This window comes from Quercus robur, chromosome 3 (assembly GCF_932294415.1).
Source record: "Quercus robur chromosome 3, dhQueRobu3.1, whole genome shotgun sequence".
NCBI classification, from domain to species: Eukaryota; Viridiplantae; Streptophyta; class Magnoliopsida; order Fagales; family Fagaceae; genus Quercus; species Quercus robur.
Genome location: NC_065536.1, coordinates 53666503 through 53689802, shown reverse-complemented (window position 1 = coordinate 53689802; position 23300 = coordinate 53666503). Strand labels below are relative to the sequence as shown.

The 23300-nt window shown below is 35.8% G+C and overlaps 2 protein-coding genes across 2 annotated transcripts; both read right to left on the bottom strand.

Moving 5' to 3' along the window:
- Positions 1 to 2314: 2314 nt before the first annotated feature.
- LOC126718365 (uncharacterized) lies at positions 2315 to 7750 on the bottom strand. Its single transcript, XM_050420511.1, has 14 exons — positions 7587 to 7750; positions 6476 to 6620; positions 6087 to 6344; positions 5665 to 5839; positions 5311 to 5372; positions 5020 to 5183; positions 4788 to 4885; positions 4206 to 4264; positions 3982 to 4116; positions 3647 to 3891; positions 3345 to 3504; positions 3024 to 3099; positions 2865 to 2915; positions 2315 to 2648 (listed from the first exon to the last, which is right to left on the bottom strand). The coding sequence occupies exons 1-14, from the start codon at positions 7685 to 7687 to the stop codon at positions 2428 to 2430; spliced, it is 1950 nt and encodes a 649-aa protein (XP_050276468.1). The 5' UTR covers positions 7688 to 7750; the 3' UTR covers positions 2315 to 2427.
- A 9703-nt stretch (positions 7751 to 17453) lies between these two features.
- On the bottom strand, positions 17454 to 22690 carry LOC126718364 (uncharacterized). Its single transcript, XM_050420510.1, has 14 exons — positions 22542 to 22690; positions 21879 to 22038; positions 21523 to 21780; positions 21025 to 21199; positions 20671 to 20732; positions 20407 to 20570; positions 20171 to 20268; positions 19674 to 19732; positions 19449 to 19583; positions 19104 to 19360; positions 18800 to 18959; positions 18385 to 18460; positions 18224 to 18274; positions 17454 to 18035 (listed from the first exon to the last, which is right to left on the bottom strand). Exons 1-14 carry the CDS (start codon positions 22628 to 22630, stop codon positions 17815 to 17817), a joined length of 1965 nt encoding a protein of 654 aa, XP_050276467.1. The 5' UTR covers positions 22631 to 22690; the 3' UTR covers positions 17454 to 17814.
- Positions 22691 to 23300: the final 610 nt, after the last annotated feature.

Below are 23300 nucleotides of genomic sequence, written 5' to 3'. Positions count from 1 at the left end.
ATTCTGTTAATAAAGTATCTTAATCAGCTACCATAATTTTTTTTTTATTGAGTCTGTAAAGATAGTTCCTTACTTCCTTATGCGTGAAATTCTATTACAAGGTTTAATTAAAATTTTATTGCAAAAATTCTCATGAAATCCGAAAGAAGTTTCTATTTAATTTAAATTTGTTACTAATCATAAATTTATTTTAGTAAAAAAATTGAACGTACACTACCTTGTCACGAATTTAGGTTTTTTTTTTTTTTTTTTTTTTTTTTTTTTTTTTTTTTTTGGGCTAGTAAATTCACAATATTGATTCCAAAGAAAAAAGAGCCACAAGGGGCCGATCCATCTCATTCCTCAACAAAAGCCCAAGAAGGAATGTTAGTGGGCTGCCAGGAATTACAAGAAATAGCCCATGTTATAAGGCTATGAATTTCAGCAAAAAAATAGAGAATGTCAGCCCATGTTACAAGATATAACAAAATTGACAATCAGCAAAAAAATAGAGCATGAATTTCATACCAAGAACAAAAGATTAGCAATCTCCCAATTTGGTTAATCAGTGCTCAGCTATATAGCATATTGGCATTAACATTACCTTCAATAATGTCAAGGCCCTCATGAACTAGCTTGCTTCTAGACCACCAGAGCTGATCACAAAATATAGGAGCAAAAAGAGTGCAAGTGTTGCTCGTCTTTTAACCACACCTAGGTACTTTTTAAATGGATTAAGAATCATTTTGAGTCCATTCAATGATTGGCAGAGAATTTGAGAGATTACAAAAGCGTTTAGACCCTAAATTATGGCTTATATCAATTTTATGCTACTTACTAAATTAAGCCCAATTGTTAATTTGATCAGACAATTGATATATGCATCGATGCACAAACACAATAGCAAATTCCAAAATCAGTCACAAGCACCCAAACACTAACACTGCAAAGTGTTTACTGAGTGAAAAACTCCTAGGGAAAATAGGTAGCTCTCTAGCTCTTCAATTTGTGAACTGGGGTTAGCATTTCTTGGGATTAGAGGGTTATATGGCAGGGCTAATTGGATGGGTGTAACTGATTTCTCTTAGGTTAGCAATCTCACTCGATCGAGTATCAGGCGAGACTCAGGTGAGATTGTAGGTTAACTGTTTTTCTAAAACTGTACTTTGCCTAATAAATATATCTTGCTCAATTGAGATTCTTAATGCAGCAACTCCAGCTTCAGCACTTTGACCTCTCAATCAAATACAATATAACCCACAAATTTTCAAGATACAATGAAATTAATAACATTAAAATGCATGGAAATTTGTTAAGGAATATGTCAACACTAAGATCCAAACAAAATTTATAGATGTAATAATGTAAAGTTAAAAAGGCCAAAAGAGTTATTGCAAACTGTGATCAAATAGACAGACAAAAGAGGTGTTCATGCATTTTAGTACTGCCATTACACCTGTAGCATGAAGAATCTGGGAGGTTGAATTTCCTACTATGGATGGCAGATGGCTCTTGTTGAAGAAGAAAATCTGCCTGATTAGTGAGGTAGGTTTGCTTTAATGGTATAATTTTCTTTGGCAATAGGAAACCCAAATTAGCTTATACTCTATGCTAGATCGAGATAAATTAATAAATTCTTTGGATCTGATTAATAGTAATTGAATGACCTATTAGTTTGCTCATCTATAAGTTCAATTAATGAACACAATGCCTGGGGTGAGGTTTAAAAGAACTCAAGGAAGGTATCCATGGATCATCCCATATCTTAACTGAGGCATCAGTACTAATCAGTAATCACTGATGCTTGAAGGAAGTGTAAACTTTTAGCCTTTTAGGTGTTTTTGTAATACCAAAGGCCATACCCAATGTATAAAACTCTTTTTTTTGCAGGATTTGAGAGAATTGATAGTAAGCAGCTGTACCCACAATTTATTTTTTTTGGAAAAACTGATTTCTCGATTTGAATTGGCTACCGATCATTTTGGGTGAAAGGCAAAGCCCAACTTTTATGGGGTTTATGCATTACCAACTGCGCCCATAATTTGTTGCTGCCAAAACCAACTTGCCAGCCCAATTTAGCTAAAAGGGCATTACTTACATCATTGACCCATCTTAAACCAATAACTCCAGATTGTTTAGACTCATACAGACCGGGATTTTAATGATATCAGTGAAATCTTTTTCTTAAAGGAAAAAAAAAATACAGAATTCTTATTTAATTCATTCATACCACTAGTCTAAACAAAAAGAGAGAGAAAGAACATAATATTTGACGAGAGCAATGGTATAATTCTCATCAATTAGCCTAAAGACATAAATCAAAATGCAGACGAAGTAGGAGTGTTAAAGAATTATCATTGCCTCAGCACTTTGTCATATACATATTGCCTTCGTTATATGTTGTACAGCATAGATGACTCCATACATCTTAGTTTAAATTAATCCTGCCTACTTACATTTCAGGACAAATAGAGCACAGCCACGGGCTTTTACTCCCCTTGATATAGTCTGCTTTCTAACTCTAATGTCTTTTCCACTCCATACTTCTTTGCACTGACAGGAATTTCCATTGAAGTTTTTACCAGGAAGTACCTTAGCCATGTCCGATATCTTTGCAGATATCACTGTCCTCTCAGGGTTCAGATTGAAAAAAGCAACATATATTTCTCCTAGAAAGGCAGAAGGAATAATCATTAGAAAGCATGAAGAATAGAGTTTTGCACTTTTTATTTTTATTTTATAATTCATAAAAAATCATTAAAAATGTGAAGAATAGAATTATGCATTTTTTTAAAAAAATTTCAAAAAATAGTCTTGCACTTGGGGGAAATGCGCGGCTATGGGGCTCTACAAATTAGAGTTCTATGTTGGTGGGGGAGTCATACCTTTTCTTCCAGTTGCGATCCAAGAACGAGTTCCAACAGGACGGACTTCAGCTGCACAAATGATCAGCTAGTAACTCAAAAATATGAAATAATGGGACCACTAGCAAAGTTGTTTGAAACATTTTATAAAATAAGGCACAAAGTATACAAATTTATCACCTTTGATAGAGTTTACTGTTGCACATAGACCAGAATAGCTATTTGCCAAAGTTCCATTAACGCTCAGCTCCCACATCTACTAAGACTAAATGCATTAGCTTCCAACTTCAATTCATAAATGTAGCTAAGAGTAAGTAACACAATAATGAAATTAACATACAAAGGCAAAGCACACGATTTAAAAAAAGTACGGATGAATCCGTCATCCAGAAATAATAGTTTACTCCCTAAATTTATACCTAAAACTTATATTATTTTGTTTGAAACATCTCTCATTCATGATATATGGAAAGAAAAAAGAAAAAAAAAAAAGAAAAAAACCTGATTTGTGTGCCATCTGCAAGGTACAAATGCACCACTCTTTAACTCTTTTGAAGTAAGCTTTTGATTTGGAGAACCCCCCAAGCAAAAGTCCATTCTATCAGTTGCAAATAATTGGAGTTTCCCTTGATATTGTTGTTTGTGGGATAGCCATTCATCTCTGTATCAGAACAAATGTATTAAAATTAATTTGTAATTATATAATTAAACATTGATATAAAAAATATAGTATAAGTAAACATGAAAATATTGTAAAAAAAACATTTTGATACTATCAGATCAGAGAAAGAAAGCAATTTTACGATGAAAATTGAGGCTCTTTCTTGTATAGGCAAAATGGCTTTTGATGCTTGCTTCCTAAGTGTTCTTTCCAGCAGATTTGTTCAAGGTCTTGGTCCAGAGCTTTAATAGACCACCCAACTGCTTTTGAATTTGTGCAGCTTGTGAGGCTCAAAACATGTGTATCTGATGTACTTACATCTGTCAGATACCTTCCTGATTGGCTGTCAAGACTCTTAGAATTCTTTGTACTAGTAATATAAGGAAACTGCACAAAAAAGTAAATAATATGTTATGTAGCTATTTAGACGAAGTTTATTTTTCCCAAGACTACAAAAGTATAGATGAGTGCACATGCCTCCATATTATTTAAGCTGAAAGAATTTATCTCTAACAGAGTAGGATTTGTTAAAAGGTTGTATGTGGCCCCATCTAGCTTTCTCACATCTCCTCCAAACATGAGAGGAGACTTAGCCATAGACCACAAGGTCATCTGTGAAAATAAGAAAGATAAGGTCAAATTAGAGTGCTTAGTTATTTTAAGGGATACAGAGAACTAACTATTTTGTTTTATATAGATACCTGAGTTCTTTGCTCATCTGGAAGAAGCATAGATGTTCTGTGTGGACCTTCATTTGAACCTATAATATTTGAACATACAGAAGTTAATTGTTGGTTTTTGTATGTTTAGGCTAGGCTCAACTTTAAAATTAAGCAGTCAAATCTAATCATTTATATTCTGAGACTTTTGAAAATCTCTAATTCACTTGCCAATGCTTTGTCATAGATATACAAAATGTTTCAAGTAAAGAAGTATGTTGTATAGCTTGTTTCTGAAGCCATGCCACTTGGTCTAGACATACTTCTGTTTTAGTAGAAGTCACTCAGCAGACTTGGAATGGTGAGTTCTTTGTTTTTAATGTTGATGTTATGCATATTTGAGTGCATGGACCTATTTGACACTCAATACTGCTAGATCAAGAAGCCCAAAATGTACAGCAAACATCACTTAAACAATAACTAAGTTCATCGATTTATCTAACAGTACTCTGACAGGGCCAAACGAATTGTGGTTCATTTGATCCTACCAAGCCCTTTAAAATAAGGGTAAAAATTTTCTTCATGAGATGAATGAAGGAAAAGCATCAAGAAAATTATTATAACCTGGATCAGTAAGCCATCCTAGTGGTAGCATATCCAAGTCAGGCCATGACTTCCCCATCAAGCCCTTAGCTCCTATCATATTAGCGGTAGAAAGGTCCCTGATAAAAAAATTAAATTTTATTTCTGCATTCTATAAGGATAGGTCAAAAAAGCAGTAAATGGAAAAGAAATAATGATTGAAAGGTAACCTAAACTCCTAAACTCTTGAACAGAAACAGAACAGTCTTTCCACCTTGTAATATTGAAATGAGCCGCAACATCAGCCCACGTATCCCAATCATCCCCAGTAATGCGGTACATGTTCACTAGTCCACTCACATCCTTGGCCATTGATGGGGTCACACCGGTTCCAGGAGACAGTGAATACAATATGGGGCGGTCAAGTTGCTTAAGAACCTGGGCAAAGGTGCACCATGCAAAATGTTAGCAACGCAAATTTTGTACAAAATATTTCAGATGTAACAATGATGGTTACTGTAGGGAGACAGACAAAGATAGGGAGAGAGGGAGGTATGCAGTTTACCTCTGACACATAGGTTATTTCATTTATATCTAAGTCATCTCCAAACACACAGTCGTGTTTTACTGCAAGAAAACAGAAGCAATCAGTGTCAAACTTAGAAAGTGGAAAATTAAGATTGAACTGACAAACAGGTGACTGTCCAATTGGATTTGTTGTAATAGGTAGTGGATGAAATCAAAAGATTGTACAAGGTTATGGTTGTATGACATGCACAAATCAAAAGTTTTAAGTGTCTACGTGCATAAATTCATAGGATGTCAAGAACACCCTAACTGATACTAATTCTACAGTATGTATTGTGGCAATGCATATGGACTAAGCAGGACTACTTTCCATTAACAATGGTCAAGTTACCAAAATCAACACCCCACTCAGCATACTGTTCATAGAGTGACCTCAAGAAGGCTCTTCCTGCTCCCAACTTGGTATCTACACTCATGAAACCATGCGGCATCCATGCACATGCCCTTTCCTTAATCCCTATATCTTTTGCATTCCACTTTCGGCCAAACTCTTCATAAGCACGTCCCTGATAAAAATAAATAAATCAAAAACAGAATCTTAAGCAATGATTACTAATGCTAACTCTTAACACTTTTTGAGGTAGTTGCATTACATATTCCTATAACATTGTTTATATTTCTGAGAATTAAACTTTAAATTGGGCGTGCTTCCTTGTTCTTTCATAAATAAATGATAATAAATGAATCATGCTCTAACACGTTCAATTTTATTGGTATTTCCAAAGTATTTGTAGCTGGAATAAAAAGCAATACCGTGTTTATGTCCAAGATAGGGGTGTTTGCATTCACTGCCTGTGTACTTATTCCTCTCATAACATGAATCCCAAACTTCAAACCCATCCTATGCACTTTCTTGGCTACTTTAGCGAACCCTTTCCCGCCTTCAGAGGAAGGCCACCTCTTTGGGTCTGGGGCCATCCTCCCCCATTCATCAATTACATCAAATCCTAGAGAGTCAGAGTAAGCACCTTTGACCTTTCTCCGATACCAAAGATAATCCACCACAACATACTGCAATGCAGAGATAAATGGTAGCAATAAAAAGACATAAATAAGTTTCATCACTTAATAAAATTGTCAATCATAATACCACTAAATCAATCAAAAAGAAAATGAATTATAGACATCCACAGTCTTCACACCTCATATTTATGGGGAAGTAGCCGCTCAGATATGATTTCAGCATTTTGCAAGAACTCTTCTTGGGATATGGTCCAGCTAAAGGAATCATACGAGTTCCAACCTCTAGGTGGGGAGCTCGCTTGTTTTGGTTCTTTAGCAGATACCCTGAAACGAGACACCATTTATGCACATAATTTTCTTCATAAAACCAGTAAACTCAGTTACATAACCTTGAGACAATTGACAAATGAAATAGATGGTTCAACAAAGACATGAAAAAAAAAAAAAAAAAAAAAACGATACATGAATCACATAATACCACACTCAAGAAATCATTTCAGCATCTTCATTTTCTGATATTGGACAAAGTACTAAGCTAATCCATCCCTAAGGTTTTGTGGAGTCTGTGTTGCTCATAAATTTGAATGATTAACCACTAGTTTTATAATTTATGCACTGATCTTCACTAATATCATGAAATTTGTGTAAAGAAACTAATGCATTGTTAGTGTTTAGTAATTGTTTTGCGTTGGAAAACATATTACTAAGCAAAATGATGACCAAAGAATACCTTACTAATTATAGCAAATTATCCCAAAAAAAAAAAAAAAAAAAAAAAAAAAAAAAACAAACAAACTTATAGCGAAGAGTCTTGTAGTTAAAACTGGCAATTTCCAACAGAGAAATCCATTTCAAATACCCCTGGCCCCTCCCCTACCTATCAAATTATCAACCAAAAATAATAATAACAATAATAATAATCATAGTAGAGAATTTTAGCAAATAGCAAACTTGGAGTTCCACCAATATATATATGATTTTTTTATTATTATTATTAATAATTTGATAGTTTACAATGGGGCAGAGGGGATTTGTCTCATAAACACAAAAAAGTGTCAGGTGAGGTATAAGACTCGATTTCTGTATACATACACATTGTGTGATTAATGCATGTTGGAGAAAATGATGAATCAGACATGCAAAAACAGATAACCATGCTTGTCTTCAAAATTCAGCAGTGGATCAAATCTCACAATTGAATGTAAAAAAAGCAATGCAGGTATTGGGAAAGTGAATAACAGTAAAATGTAGAAGAAGAAGAAGAAAGAAGCTAGCTACGTACGTACGTACCTTGTTGGGTTTTGAAGAAGAAGAAGAAGAAGAACAAGGAAGAGAAAACAGATAGAGGTGAAGACAACATTGTTGATCTTCATCATATTCATGGTACCCATCCGAGGCGAGACTGGGTCTGAGTTTAACTGTGTTGATAAGCTACAATATATACTGCTACCTATAGGCTATAGCTGGTATTACTATTTTCGTAGCTTATTTGTTAAAATACAGATAAAATATATGCGGCTGTTTTTTAATAATTTTATTTGTTAAATACGGGTTATGCTAAGGAGTACTTTTTTTTAAAAATAAATTTATTTGTTAAATACGGGTTATGCTAAGGAGTGCTTTGAGATATTGATTAAGAATCAATTTTAGGAAAGTTTTAACACCATTTTTATGGGAAATGAAAAAAACTGTCAAAACATTATTTTTTTTCATTTTTCTTTTCTCATAAAAAATTTCTTTACAAAGATTATTAACCAATGCCATAAGGACATTTGTTAGCATTTTTCATACTTAAATATAAGGTTTATAATAAATATATAACTAAATTAAAAGTTCACTTTGTTTAAAAATAATGTCTCGTTAATAAGTGTGCACATTTATTAATTATTAGTCATTTTAGAAAAGTTATGATATAATTTTATGAAAATCTAAAAAATGTCAAAAAAAATTAATTACTAATATTTAAAAAAAAAATTCTAAACTAATGCGTTTCTTAACATTTTCCTAAAAGAAGGGAAATTAGTTTTGTGAAAATAAAAAAATAAAAGTAAAGTCAGGCAAGAAGAAACAAACAGAAAAGAAGCAAACGGAAAGCAGGGATTTATTTAACGGTGTGTGATGGAAGTTAACGGCGATGGAGATGTGTTATAAGAAAGAAATAATGTTAATGTCTGGGATCTTTTTTTTTTTCAAAGTTAATATCTGGAATCTTAATCGGTCACCTAGCACCAAAAAAAAAAAAAAAAAAAAAAATGTCGGTCTGTTTCTTCAAGTAAAAATATATACTTAAATAAAGTATATATATAATTAATAAGTCAATAATTCGGTCTGTGTAGGATGAAAGAATTGCATATACTTAAAGAATACTCGAAAAGGTTTGGATGAATTAGATTCTTGTCACATTGATAGAAATTAATTTTTTATTTTAATTGTTAGCTACGTCAACAATTTTTATATAAAAGATATAAACTAAATTGACATTGTAAGGACACAATTTGGGACGACCCATAATAATGTTGGATTCGCACGTAAAAATGCCTAAACAATATCATTTATAGAGTGTGGGTTTGAAAGGTTAGGCCTTGGTCACAAGATAGTGGATTCTTCGTGGTGTTCATACATAGTTAAATCGTGTTCGCTCTAGGAGTTTTTCTCTAGGAGGCGGGCTGGGGGCTCTGGTTTTTGGCCATTTTTCCCAGTCCCTGCTCTGGATTGTTTACTTTTCCTTTTATACTAGCCTGTGTTCCTTATCCTTCGTCCACATGTAGGATCGACTTTTCCAAGACTGATACTTGTCCCATCAGCCCATATCCAGAGTGGTTAGGGGTGATTGTAAAAGTTGGAGAGTATGGCTCTGCCAGGTGCAGAGTATTGAATGGCAGTAACCTTATCCTTTGTCCACGTGTAGGATCGACTTTTCCAAGACTGATACTTGTCCCATCAGCCCATATCCAGAGTGGTTGGGGGTGGTTGTAAAAGCTGGAGAGTATGGCTCTGCCAGGTGCAGAGTATTGAATGGCAGTAAGGGCAGCTTTTCCTGGTTGTTATACTTTCCAGCGTACCCTTCTCTATTGACCTAGATATTTTAGATTTTTTCCAAGCTGTTCCTATACCGTTTTTGCCCTTCCTTCCAGTGAGACCTCGGATATGCCGAGGACAGAATCATTCTCGGCTGTGTCTCAAGACTATTTGGACTTCTATTACCTATCCTCGGCTCGGGCCTTGGGCCACAATGTAAAAATGGGCCAGGACCACAAATTATTGGACCCCACAATAGCCCCTCAAAATCCTGTTGTTCGACCTCTTGGTCGGAGAGGAGGGTTTTGGTAATGCCACGCCTTTATTACGATCTGCTTAGATCTGCCCTTCATCAATGTGGGTGTCTCTTTACCTATTCAGGAAACATACCGGACTACGAGATATTCCTTTGAATTCATTCATGATGCGTTCCTGCCGCTTCATTATCCGAAACGTGCCTTTAATGATTTTCCTTTACGAGACCATTTAAATTCGACGGTTATTAACGGCGTGGGGAAGTGGAATGGGTATATTCTTGTTTACCGATTTTCTTAGAAATTTGGACAGATTAAATGCCTCCCGGTTTGCCCTTCATATAAGAAGGAAAGTAGGAGGTTACCTCTCTTACACAGAGACCTTTCAATCCTTTTAAAGTCTGAAAACTCTTAGCCTCCCCCAGAGTTTCCCTTACCCGCTCGCTTACACTTTGAATTGTGATTCGTCCACGATAGGAGCGGGAATGAAGAGACCATACCCTTCCCAGAAATGTTACGTTCTTGTGAAGTTCAAACTGGCTCGATCAGGGCAGAGATGGCAGAGACTCAAGATACTTCTTACCCTTCTTTCAGCCAAAATTCGAAGCAGGGGCTCGTCGCGTCAAACTTTTGGCACGACTGAGTTGGGGTCACCCATTATCAGTACCAGCCACTCTCTTATGAGCATAGCTAATATGGCACCAGCGTGTTAGGAGTCAGGACTGACGTAGGGACAAAGTATCCCTGCTTCTTCCTCTCTTCCTTCACTGGTGCCTTCTTTTACCTCTCCTTCTTCTTCTTTCCCATCACCAGATTCATCCTGGTGCTTTTCCTTCTTCCTCTACTTCTCCTCTCCCACCAAGGAAGGTCCTCCTCTCAAAATGGGTGCTACTGGGGCAGAATTTGGAAAGACTTGGGAGCAGAGCTTAAAAAGATTTCTGGATGTTTTTTTTATTTTTTTTTTATTTTATTTTTTTACTGTTTTTGTAACTCGTTTTCTATATAGGCTTGTTTAAGCCCTTCATTGTACGCTGTAATACCTCTTTATATTAATAAAAGTCGTCATTACTTTATTTCGTATATTCTATCTCTTCTTTTTGAAATGGTTATGCCGTGAATAGACGTACTATCCTGTGACTTCTTTTTTATTTTTATATTATGAACGATGCTTAAGGCCGAGATCCTAGTTAATAAAAAGACCTTACTCTGTGATTATTGAAACTATTCGGCATAATAATGCCGATTTGAACAAATGATACTTTGGGCAGAAACCCTTACTAAGGAGAAAAGAAAAAGATATTATGATGAATTTATCAGAGCTGTCTGGCATAATGACGTCGACCTGAGAGAACAATACTTAAAGCCGAAATCCCTTACTAAGAAAAAAGACGTTATTATGAACTTTATTAGAGGTATCGTGTACAATAAGACCGACCTGAAAATGGGTTGTATACCCCAAACTTGAACGAGGTAATGGCTGAATGCTTGATACCATGTAGGAAGTAATCATCCGAGGATATATAACCAAAAAATGTATAGCCTCTGTAGGTTGCTGAGTAATAAGGCGTTTCGCCATCTTCCTAATAACTTTCATAACCTTAACCTTTTCTGGTATTTGGTTCGAGGACTGAGCGACTTAGAATTCTTCTTAAGTAGCTGATTTCTCCATAAGTTTGAGTTCGAGGACCATGCAATACTATAGTTCTGTCCAAAACTTGATATTTAAGTAGTTGGTTTCCCTATAGGTTTGAGTTCGAGGACCATGCAATACCTTGGTTTTGTCAAAAACTTGATTTTTAAGTAGTTGGTTTCCCCATAGGTTTGAGTCCGAAGACCATGCAATACCTTGGTTCTCTCCAAAACTTGATATTTAAGTAATTGGTTTCCCCATAGGTTTGAGTCCGAGGACCATGCAATACCTTGGTTCTGTCAAAAACTTGATATTTAAGTAGTTGGTTTCCCCATAGGTTTGAGTCCGAGGATCATGCAATACCTTGGTTCTGTCCAAAACTTGATATTTAAGTAGTTGGTTTCCCCATAGGTTTGAGTCCGTGGACCATACAATACCTTTGTTCTGTCCAAAACTTGATATTTAAGTAGTTGGTTTCCCCATAGGTTTGAGTCCGAGAACCATGCAATACCTTGGTTCTGTCCAAAATTTGATATTTAAGTAGTTGGTTTCCCCATAGGTTTGAGTCCGTGGACCATGCAATACCTTGATTCTGTCCAAAACTTGATATTTAAGTAGTTGGTTTTCCCATAAGTTTGAGTCCGAGGACCATGCAATACCTTGATTTTGTCCAAAACTTGATATTTAAGTAGTTGGTTTCCCCATAGGTTTGAGTCCGAGGACCATGCAATACCTTGGTTCTGTCCAAAACTTGATATTTAAGTAGTTGGTTTCCCCATAGGTTTGAGTCAATGGACCATGCAATACCTTGGTTCTGTCCAAAACTTGATATTTAAGTAGTTGGTTTTCCCATAGGTTTGAGTCCGAGGACCATGCAATACCTTGGTTCTGTCCAAAACTTGATATTTAAGTAGTTGGTTTCCCCATAGGTTTGAGTCTGAGGACTATGCAATACCTTGGTTCTGTCCAAAACTTGATATTTAAGTAGTTGGTTTCCCCATAGGTTTGAGTCCGTGGACCATGCAATACCTTGGTTCTGTCCAAAACTTGATATTTAAGTAGTTGGTTTCCCCATAGGTTTGAGTCCGAGGACCATGCAATACCTTGGTTCTGTCCAAAACTTGATATTTAAGTAGTTGGTTTCCCCATAGGTTTGAGTCCGAGGACCATGCAATACCTTGGTTCTGTCCAAAACTTGATATTTAAGTAGTTGGTTTCCCCATAGGTTTGAGTCCGTGGACCATGCAATACTTTGGTTCTGTCCAAAACTTGATATTTAAGTAGTTGGTTTCCCTATAGGTTTGAGTCCGAGGACCATGCAATACCTTGGTTCTGTCCAAAACTTGATATTTAAGTTCGACTATGGCATGGGACCTTGGTTTAGGGGGATTAGCAACTCGGCCAAGCCCCTAGAACCATTCGTGCTGCTGACGCTACGAAGCGCAACCCCTAGTGAAGAAACGTAGCCCCTAGTGGAACTTTACGCTAGAACACTACATCCGGCTGTTGGAAATGATGTGAGGGATTGTCTCAACCCACTACCTGTGCCAAAACACAAGCCTCCCCACAGACGGCGCCAATTGTAAGGACATAATTTGGGACGACCTATAATAATGTTGGATTCGCATGTAAAAAGATCCAAACAATATCATTTATAGAGCGTGGGTTTGAAAGGCTAGGCCTTGGTCACATGACAGTGGATTCTTCGTGGTGTTCATACATAGTTAAATCGTGTTCGCTCTAGGAGTTTTTCTCCAGGAGGCGGGCTAGGAGGCTCTGGTTTTTGGCCATTTTTCCCAGTCCCTGCTCTGGATTGCTTACTTTTCCTTTTATACTAGCCTGTGTTCCTTATCCTTCGTCCACGTGTAGGATCAATTTTTTCAAGACTGATACTTGTCCCATCAGCCCATATCCAAAGTGGTTGGGGGTGGTTGTAAAAACTGGAGAGTATGGCTCTGTCAGGTGCAGAGTATTGAATGGCAATAAGGGCAGCTTTCCCTGGTCGTTATACTTTCTAGCGTACCCTTCTCTATTGACCTAGATATTTTAGATTTTTTCCAAACTATTCCTATACCGTTTTTGCCATTCCTTCCAGTGAGACCTTAGATATGCCGAGGACAGAATCATCCTTGGCTGTGTCTCAAGACTATTTGGACTTCTATTACCTATCATCGTCTCGGGCCTTGGGCTCTAATGTAAAAATGGGTCAGGGCCACAAATTATTGGACCCCACAGACATAATATTGAAAAGTTAAGAATTAAATTAGCACAATTAAAAAGGTTGTGATCAAATTAAAATATGATGTAAAGGGTAGAGAGTTAAAAAAAAAAAATTCATCTTGGGAAAAAAAGAAAAAGAAAAAGTGAGGTAAGTACTAAGAGAAAATTATTGTGTACTTTCAAAATATCATAAATATGTACTCCCTTTTATTATATGAATAGTAAATCTTACTAATTAAATTTATGATAAAATTTATTCATTGATATGAAAGGAAAAACTATGTATTCATGAAACTAAAAATAAAATACTAATAATTTTCCAATTCTAAGTGGGTGTCGGTCTCTCAAAAAAGCAAGTAATAAGTAGATAACATCAAAGTCAAGGAAAAGATCTGTCCGTAACGGATTAGATGCTGATGGACCAGACAACCATTTAATTTATGTTTGTCCTTTTCTTTATTGTATTCGATATTCAAAAAAAAAAAAAAAAAAAAAACAACAAACAAAAGGATTCATATATATATATATATATATATATATATATCTAAAATTGTGCATTATATATCTTTTAACCGATTCGTTAAAAACTAAACAAAGAATATATAATCATTGCATCAGCTCTTTAAGAACTAAAAATTGCCGATTCAAAAAACAAACACAGGACACTAAAACAGACTGAAAATTTTGCTAAAATAGAAAATATAGATTCTTACTCTAAAATAGGAGAAATTATTAGGTATGGCATGAGGATTGCTGAAATAGTCTTCCAACAAATAAAATAATGCTACCTATATATATATATATATATATGTGTGTGTGTGTGTGTGTGAGAGTCAGATTCCTAATTAACATAATAATTAAAAATAAAAAAACCAATAGATAATATTAAATTTGCATAAATAACAACGTTTTATTAGTTTTTATTTTTTTGAGAGAGTTTTAACTTATAACATCCGTTTTTGATGATAGCTTTTTATCACTAAACTAAGACACCAATTAATTTTTGATGTAGACAAAGATTGAATTTCAAATATTTTATTTAATTATTAGAGACTTTACTAGACGAGCTAACTAGAACCCACAACGTTTTATTAGTTAAAATGATCGGAAAGACCCCTTTAGCAGTTCTCCAATAACCTAATAATTTCTCTTAAAATAGACAAAAAATTTTGTACAGATTAATGTAAAATTTTGCAGAGACAATACACCCCTTTCATCTAACTAGAAACCAACAGAATTGTTTTTATTTTTTTTTATTGGCTGAATAAACAAGATTTTACCGTGGTAAAAAGGAAAGCAAAGAAATTAGCTAATGGGCCCTTACCATATCCTGTTGTTGCTTCCTTCACAAAAGACCCAAGAAGGGGTGCTTAGAGATGGACACAAGCCCAAAATCTTCTGAAGAAATAGTCCGAATAGCGAGGTTGTGGGCTAATACATTCATTGATCCGGGAACAAAATCAAAAGGGACAAAATTACAAAAGAATTCAAGCTAAATTCTAATAATATTATGGCCAGGAATGTTTGTGAAATTATTCAAAGCACCCAACATACTAAACACTAATCTCACTTACCACTGCCCAAGTTAGGCAAGTTGGTACTGTACTTCTCCAAGCCTTAAAGGTTTGAGGGATTCATGGACCTAGGTTCGAGTGGTCTCGAAATGGAGTTATATTATCTATTGTAAAAAAAAAAGCACTAATCTCACTTAATGGTAGATCCCACATCAGAGTCTCTGACATGAGATTCACATTTGTGTGAGAGGAGGGTGCAGTACATATAGATTATAGTAGCTTTGAAAATTGAAACATCTCCCTTTTAGTTTATCAAACCTCCATTGAAGCACCAAGTCCCAATCAGAGATAGCTTCATGCACCAAGCATAGCTGCAAGACTTGAATCCATTTTCTTTAAGTGAAAGGACACTTAAAAAATAGATGATCACGAATCTTCAGCTTCCCTTTATAATACACACACAGGTTTTGGTCATAACCCGATTTAGCAAGTCTTTTTCAAGTTGAAAGCATGTCCTTAACTTCTAAACAACATATAAAGGAGTGCTTTGGAACAACAGAGCTTAACCAAACTAGCTTGTGCCAATCAACCTTACCTTACCTAGTCCTTAACTCATTCCATGCATGTAAAATTATCTGTTCCTGATGGCATAATTTGACCAACCACAGTTTGTCAAGTGTAAAAGATTGAAGAAAACAATTTATAAATTCTGCAGAGGAAGAATATTTGTTTTATTGACCTTGGGGTATTGTATTTGTTAATGGCTCTGAATCAGAAACATAAGAAGCTATCAAATCTTATACTTGTGAAAAGCTCTGACTTGTCAGTAAACCACTCAGGGATATCACAGAAGATTTGCACATCATCCTTCAGGTAGTCAATGAAATGATCTACATCATTTCTTCAAATTCCGGGCAGAAATTGAAAAGGAAAATTAAAGACAGATGTTCCTGTTAAAAAAAAAACACATTACCATGCAGTGTTAAATAAGTGAAAGTATCTGTGGGGCTAGTGAATTCGCGGCTCAGGCTCGTTCTGCATGGGAGCCCAGGGGCTACGGCCCACGCCAAGGAATAGCCATTGCCAAGGACAACCTCCTGCTCGGCACCTCATGAAATACCTAAGGAAAGGGAGAAACTGAGTTCAGGGGCAGAGTAAGGGAAAAAGCTACCAACATCATAACACCAAACACTGTATCTGACAAGTCCACGCTCTGAGACCATACCCTGTAGCTTTCCCAGCGACATCAAACCATACTAGAGGATGGGTTGACAGGACAGGTCTGCACCCCGAAAAAAGGGTGAGATTTACACGTGAACTTGAGGTAAGAGAAGAAACGTGGATATAAAAGGAAGAACTCCCCAGCCAGTGGGGGGCGGATCTCTCCCTAAAAAAAAAAGTGGAGAGAGGGAAGGACACAAGGATCCTTGGACAGCGTCCGAGGACAAGAGTCCTACAACCCGCTCCAATGGGGGGCTTAGCTAGTCAAGCAAGGCCCGCCCGTATAAGAATTTCCATGGACGCCATGATCAAATTGTCCACCTGTGCCCAATGTCATGCCTTTCAAACCCACTCTCTACAAATGATATTGTCTGGGCTTTTTTACGTGCTAACCCAACACTGTTGTGGTTCGTTGCGAATCGTGTCCCTACAGTATCCATTGACCAATTTTTTATGTTAAAAAAAGTGAGATTTTTCTAGAATTTAGCTCAAAGAGAGAATACCAATAACAAAACAGAACCAGTTTGGACATGGTAATCAAGTGGAACTTCATAAACTCAACAGTGGTCAGCCAATTGAAACCAAGTTAAATAGTGAAGTTTATTTAGAAGAAGCATTGAAATTTCAGAGTAAAATTTCTTTTAAGAGACAATTGACACAAGGGCTATGATCTGCACTAAAATAGTAAAATGAATAAAGGAATCTGCTCTTCCAATGCGCACATCTGTGAATTGCCAAAGGTGCAATGGTGGAGCAGGTGCTTGTGGTGGGTGTGCAATGGTAACAGTTCTGCTGGGGAGTGTATTTTGAAGTTGCTGGGCAAAAGGGTAGCATAAGTGCTGGCAATAATGATGTCGGAATCGGAACATGCAGCATTTGGTAGTGGTGTTCATTTGTGATGGTGGTTTGACTGTGGCAGCCATGAAGGCTATAGATGATGGCAGTGCAAGTGCTACTGGAGTTGGAAATTTAATTAATGGTGTGGTGCTACAGTGGTTAACTACCCTTGGAGTGGTGAGGATAGTGGTGCAAGTGTCATGTAGTAAACAGGAAATATCCTCACTCATTCCAACTTCCAAGTGAAGTTTTGAAGATCTGGGAACTCTTGAATTCAAACAAGGACCAGGATTAATACCAAAAAGAATTGCATAAACACCTCCACAGTTGTTTACCAAAAACGGAAGAAATGGAATTTGGGATACAAATTAGATTCTAGATCATGAATTCTTCTTTATCCAACTACAGCCTAAAGTAATTAGATTCGTTAGATGCTTAGGGAAGGATTTTAAATATTACATGATTGCAGCATAATGTCCCAAGATTTATTGTCTATGAATGGGCACAAGATACTCTAAAAATTTACAATGATACATTTTGCATCATTTTAGGGTGTATTACAAACAGAGCCGACAGGTTTCTCACAAAGCTTTCCAAATTTTGGAAGTTCAGAAAACTAATACATAAAACAGCAAATGCTGAAACAAAGGGGGGGATTTCCAAGAATATATGGGAACATACACAATAATATCAGAAACAGAGTCCAACAGATTTCTCACAAAAAATTGTCATTGCCATGGCGCTTTGTCATATAACTAATGCCTTCCTTATATGTAGTACAGCAAAGATGACTCCTTACATCTTTGTAAAGATTATCCACAGTGCTAATAACAGTTCAGGACAAATAATGCACATCCATGGACTTCTACAGTCATTGATATAGACTGCTTTATTACTCCGAAGTCTTTTCCACTCCACACTTCTTCGCAGTTACAGGAAGTTCCATTAAAGTTTTTACCAGGAACTACATGAGCCAGGTCTGATATCATTGCAGATATTACAGTCTTCACAGGGTTCAGATTGAAAAATGCAACATATATTTCCCCTAAAAAGGAAGAAAGAATAATTATTAGAAATCGTGAAGAATAGAGTTATGCACTTTTTTAAGTCATAAAAAATGTGAAGAATAGAATTATGCACTTTTTTCTTTTTGAAAATAATCTTTGCACTTGGGGCAATGTAGAGCTATGAGGCTCTACTAATTAGAGTTCTTTGTTGGTTGGGGAGTCATACCTCTTCTTCCAGTTGCAACCCAAGAACGTGTTCCACCAGAACTGACTTCAGCTGCACGAATGATCAGCAAGTAACTTGAAAATGTGAAATAATGTGATTACTAGCAAAACTGTTATCGCAACAATCTACAAAATAGGGCACAAAGAATACAAATTTATCACCTTCAACAGAATTTACTGTTGCACATAGACCAGAATAACTATTTGCCAAGGTTCCATTAGAGTTCAGCACCCACATCTGTTAAGACTAAATGCATTAGCTTCTAAGATAATTCATAAATTTATTTAAGAGTAACGCAATAAAGAAAATAAGATCTAAAAGAAAAGCCAATGATATTAAAAAATTATGCAGTGATATTGTAAACTTCTTTCTTTATGCTTTCAAACAACAAACTAGAGAGGATGTGTATTGGCTAAACGATCACAGAAGGTCTGGATGACTCTGTTCATCAGAAATAATAGTTTACTCCCTACATTTTTACTTAGAAGTTATATTGTTTTGTTTGAAACATATCTCATCGAAGATTTAAGAAAAATTCATTCAAAAAGGGAGAAAAATGAAAAGACAAGGCGATACCTGGTTTGTGTCCCGTCTGCAAGGTAAAAATGCACCTCTCTCGAACTCTTTTGAAGTAAGCTTTAGAGTTGGAGAAGCACCCAAGCAAAAGTCCATTCTGTCAGTTGCAAATAATTGGAGATTTCCTTGAAATTGATGTTTGTAGGACATCTTTTCATCTCTACAACAAAAATAATATATTAAAATTAATTTCTAGATTTATATAATTAAACCTTGATATAAAAATTTTAGTATTAGTAAGCATGCAAATATTATAACAAAAAATTTGATACTATGAGATCAGAGAAAGAAAAGGCAGTTTTACGATGACAAAAGAGGCTCTTTCTTGTATAGGCAAAACAGTTCTTGATGTTTGCTTCCTAAGTGTTCTTTCCAGCAGATTTGTTCAAGGTCTTGGTCCAGAGCTTCAACAGACCACCCAATTGCTTTTGAAGTGGTGCAGCTTGTGAGGCTCAAAAAATGTGTATCAGATGTTCTTACATCTGTCAGACATCTTCCTGATTGCTCGTCAAGAACATCGTTTTTACTCTTAAAACCGTTCGTACTAGTAATATAAGGAAACTGTACAAACAACTAAATTATGTTATGTTGCTATTTAGACAAAGTTTATTTTTCCCAAGACTTCAAAAGAATAGATGTATACACATGCCTCCATGTTGTTTGAGCTAAAAGAATTTATCTCCAACAGGATAGGATTTGTTAAAAGGTTGTATGTGGTCTCATCAAGCTTTCTCAGATCTCCTCCAAACATGAGAGGAGACTTAGCCATAGACCACAAAGTCATCTGTGAAAATAAAAAAGATAAGGTCAAAATAGAGTGCTTAGTTATTTTAAGGGATATAGAGAGCTAACTGATTTGTTTTTATAGAGATACCTGAGTTCTTTGCTCGTCTGCATTAAGGTTAGATGTTCTGTGTGGACCGTCATTTGAACCTAAAATATTTCAAAATATTAAAGCTAATTGTGGGTTTTTATATGTCTAGGCTAGGCTCAACTTTAAAATTAAACAGTCAAATCTAATCATTTATATTCTGGGACTTCTGAAGCCACACCACTTGTCTAGACATACTTCTGTCTTAGTAAAAGTCACTCCGCGGACTTGGAATGGCAAGTTCTTTGTTTGTAAACATTGAAGTGATGCACATTTGAGTGCATGGACCTGTTTGACACTCAAAACTGCTAGGTGAAGAACCCCAAAATGTAAGAGCAAGCATCACTTAAAGAATAACCACGTTTATTGATTTATCTAACAGTACTCTTTCACGTGCAAATGATTTGTGGTTCATTCAATCCTACTAAGCAGAGTAAATAAGGGTAATATATTTCTACATTAGATGTTTGAAGGAAAAGAAACAAGAAAATTATTATAACCTGGATCAGTAAGCCATCCTAGTGGTAGCATATCCAAGTCAGGCCATGACTTCCCCAGCAAGCCCTTAGCTCCTATCATATTAGCGGTAGAAAAGTCCCTGATTAAATTAAAAAAAGAAAAAGGATTTTATGTATTCTATAACGACAGGTCAAAAAGCAGTAAATGGAAAAGAAATCATGATTGAAAGGAAACTTAAACTCCAAAACTCTTAAACAGAAACAGAACAGTCTTTCACCTTGTAACATTGAAATGGCTTGCAACATCTCCCCATGAATCCCAATCATCCGCAGTTATCCGGTACATGTTTGCTAGTCCACTCACATCCTTGGCCATTGCTGGGGTCACACTAGTTCCAGGAGACAGTGAATACAATATGGGACGGTCAAGTTGCTTCAGAACCTGGGCAAAGGCACACCATGTAATAAGTCAACCATGCAAATTTTGAACAAAATATAGCAGATGTGACAGTAACGTAGAGAGAGGGAGGTATGCAGCTTACCTCTGACACAACGCTTATTTCATTTATATCCAAGTCGGCACCAAAGACACAGTCATGTTTCACTACAGGAAAACAGAAGCAATCAATGTCAAACTTAAAAGGTGGAAAATAAAGATTGAGCTGCCAATCAGGTGACTGTCCAATTGAGTTTGTTGTGATTGGTAGTGGATGCAATCAAAATAATGTTCAAAGTTACAGTTGTGCTACATGCACAAATAAAAAATTTTAAGTGTCTACATGCATAAATTCTTGGGATGTCCAGAACACCCTAAATGATACAAATGCGATGGTATGTGTTGTGGCAATGCATATAGAGTAAGCAGGAAAACTTTCCATTAAAAATGGTCAAGTTACCAAAATCAACACCCCACTCAGCATACTGTTCATAGAGTGACCTCAAGAAGGCTCTTCCTGCTCCCAATTTGGTATCTACACTCATGAAACCATGTGACATCCATGCACACGCCCTTTCCTTAACCCCTATATCTTTTGCACTCCATTTTCTGCCAGATTCTTCATAAGCACCTCCCTGATAAAAATAAATATATAAAAACAGAAGCTTAAGCAATGATTACTAATTCTAAATCTTGACATTTTTTTTTGTTAGTTGCATTACATATTCCTATAACATTTTTTTTTTTATATTTCTGAAGATTTTCTTTTGACAATTCGATAGTTGGGGGAGGGTGTATTTGAAACTTGGACATCTCCATTGGAAACACTAGGAGGTAACAATTGGTTAGATTTCCTTGTTCTTTCATAACGAAACTATAATAAATGAAGCACGCTCTAACACTTCCAATTTGACTATTATTTCAATCTTTGAGTTATAGTGGGAATAAAGAACAATACCGTGGTTGTGTCCAAGATAGGGGTGTTTGCATTCACTGCTTGTGTACTTATTCCTCTCATAACATGAATCCCAAACTTCAAACCCATGCTATGCACTTTATTGGCTACTTCAGCGAACCCTTTTCCACCAGCAGAGGAAGGCCACCTATCTGGGTCAGGGACCATCCTCCCCCATTTGTCAATTACATCAAATCCCTTAGAGTCAGTGTAAGCACCTTTGACATTCCTCCGAAACCAAAGAAAGTCCACCACAACATACTACATTGCAGAGATAAAAATTGAGTAAATTTGTTAATCCTAATACTGCTAAATCAATTTGAATGCAAATCAATTATAGACATCTTCAGTCTTCACACCTCATATCCATAAGCGTGTAGACGCTCAGATATGATTTGAACATTTTGCAAGAACTCTTCTTCGGAAACGATCCAGCTAAAGGAATCATAGGAATTCCAACCTCTAGGTGGGAAGCTGGCATGTTCTGGTTCCTCATTAGATAGAGTTTTCGCCGATACCCTGAAACACGACACCATTTATACACATAATTTTCTTCATAAAAAACTCAGCCACATAACCTTGACACAATTCAAACACAGGGTTCAACACAAAGACATAGAAACCGATACAAGTCATAAAAACACTACACTCATGAATTCCTTTCAGCCCACTAATTTTACAGTTTATACACTAATCTTCATCTTCACCAATATCATGAAATTTGTACCAAAAAAGAAGAAGAAAGAAAACTACTGCAATTTTAGTTTTTTGAGCTAAAAAGAGCAACTTTGTTCAATCCGTCTGAAATCTCACATATATGCAACTCCAAAATGCAAAACAAAGAAGAACCATTTAATTAATTGTACAAATAAATACATAGGCCAAGTAAAAAATTCAGGAAAGTGAATAATAGAGTAGAATGATTAATCAGTTGAGACAGTCACAAAAACGCGAACGATGGTTGTTATATCTTTATGTTCAAAGCTTGGCAGTCGATAACAGAGCAGAGAAGAAGTAGCTACCTTGTTGGGTTCAGATGAAGAAGAAGAAGATGAAGGAAGAGAAGAGAGAGAGACATGAAGATGTCAACTCTGAGCTTCATCGTCATCATGATTGGCTTTCTATTTTTTCAGCTACTTGAATGAGTAGAGAAAGTGTGTTATTTAAATACTACTTCGAGTGCGTGCTAATGGGACATTAACGGCGTGTAATGGAAGTTAACGGCGATAATGATGTTTTTTGGAGTTACTGTGTGAATAAGTGAATTTGTCGCCTAGCTTAGGAGGTTTTTTACTAACTTCTGCGACTAGAATTAGGTGTGTAATCAACCCGCCGATCTATCAAAACCGACTTGACCTAACCCAACCTATCGGGTTGGGTCTGTTTTTAGGCCTTGGTAGGTTAGGTTGGGTTACAAAATTTTTTTTGATAATGGATCAGGTTAGGTTTGAGTCATAAAATTTCAAACCCGTCAAACCCAACTCGACCTACTCATATATTTAATATATATATATATATATATATAATATTATATAATTAATAAATTTTTTAAAATAACCAATTCTTCCTATCCTATATAAAAGCCAATTAATTCACATAAACCCTAGTAAATTACTATTGTTGTTTAGTCATTATTGTTGTTTGCCTTTAAGGAGTTACATTTATACTAATCTTTGGATTTTTTTAATATATTAATATTTATATTTTTTTTACTTAATTTAATAACAATGATAAAAATTTGTCTAACCCATGGGTTCAACCTGACCCATGTGGGTTCAACC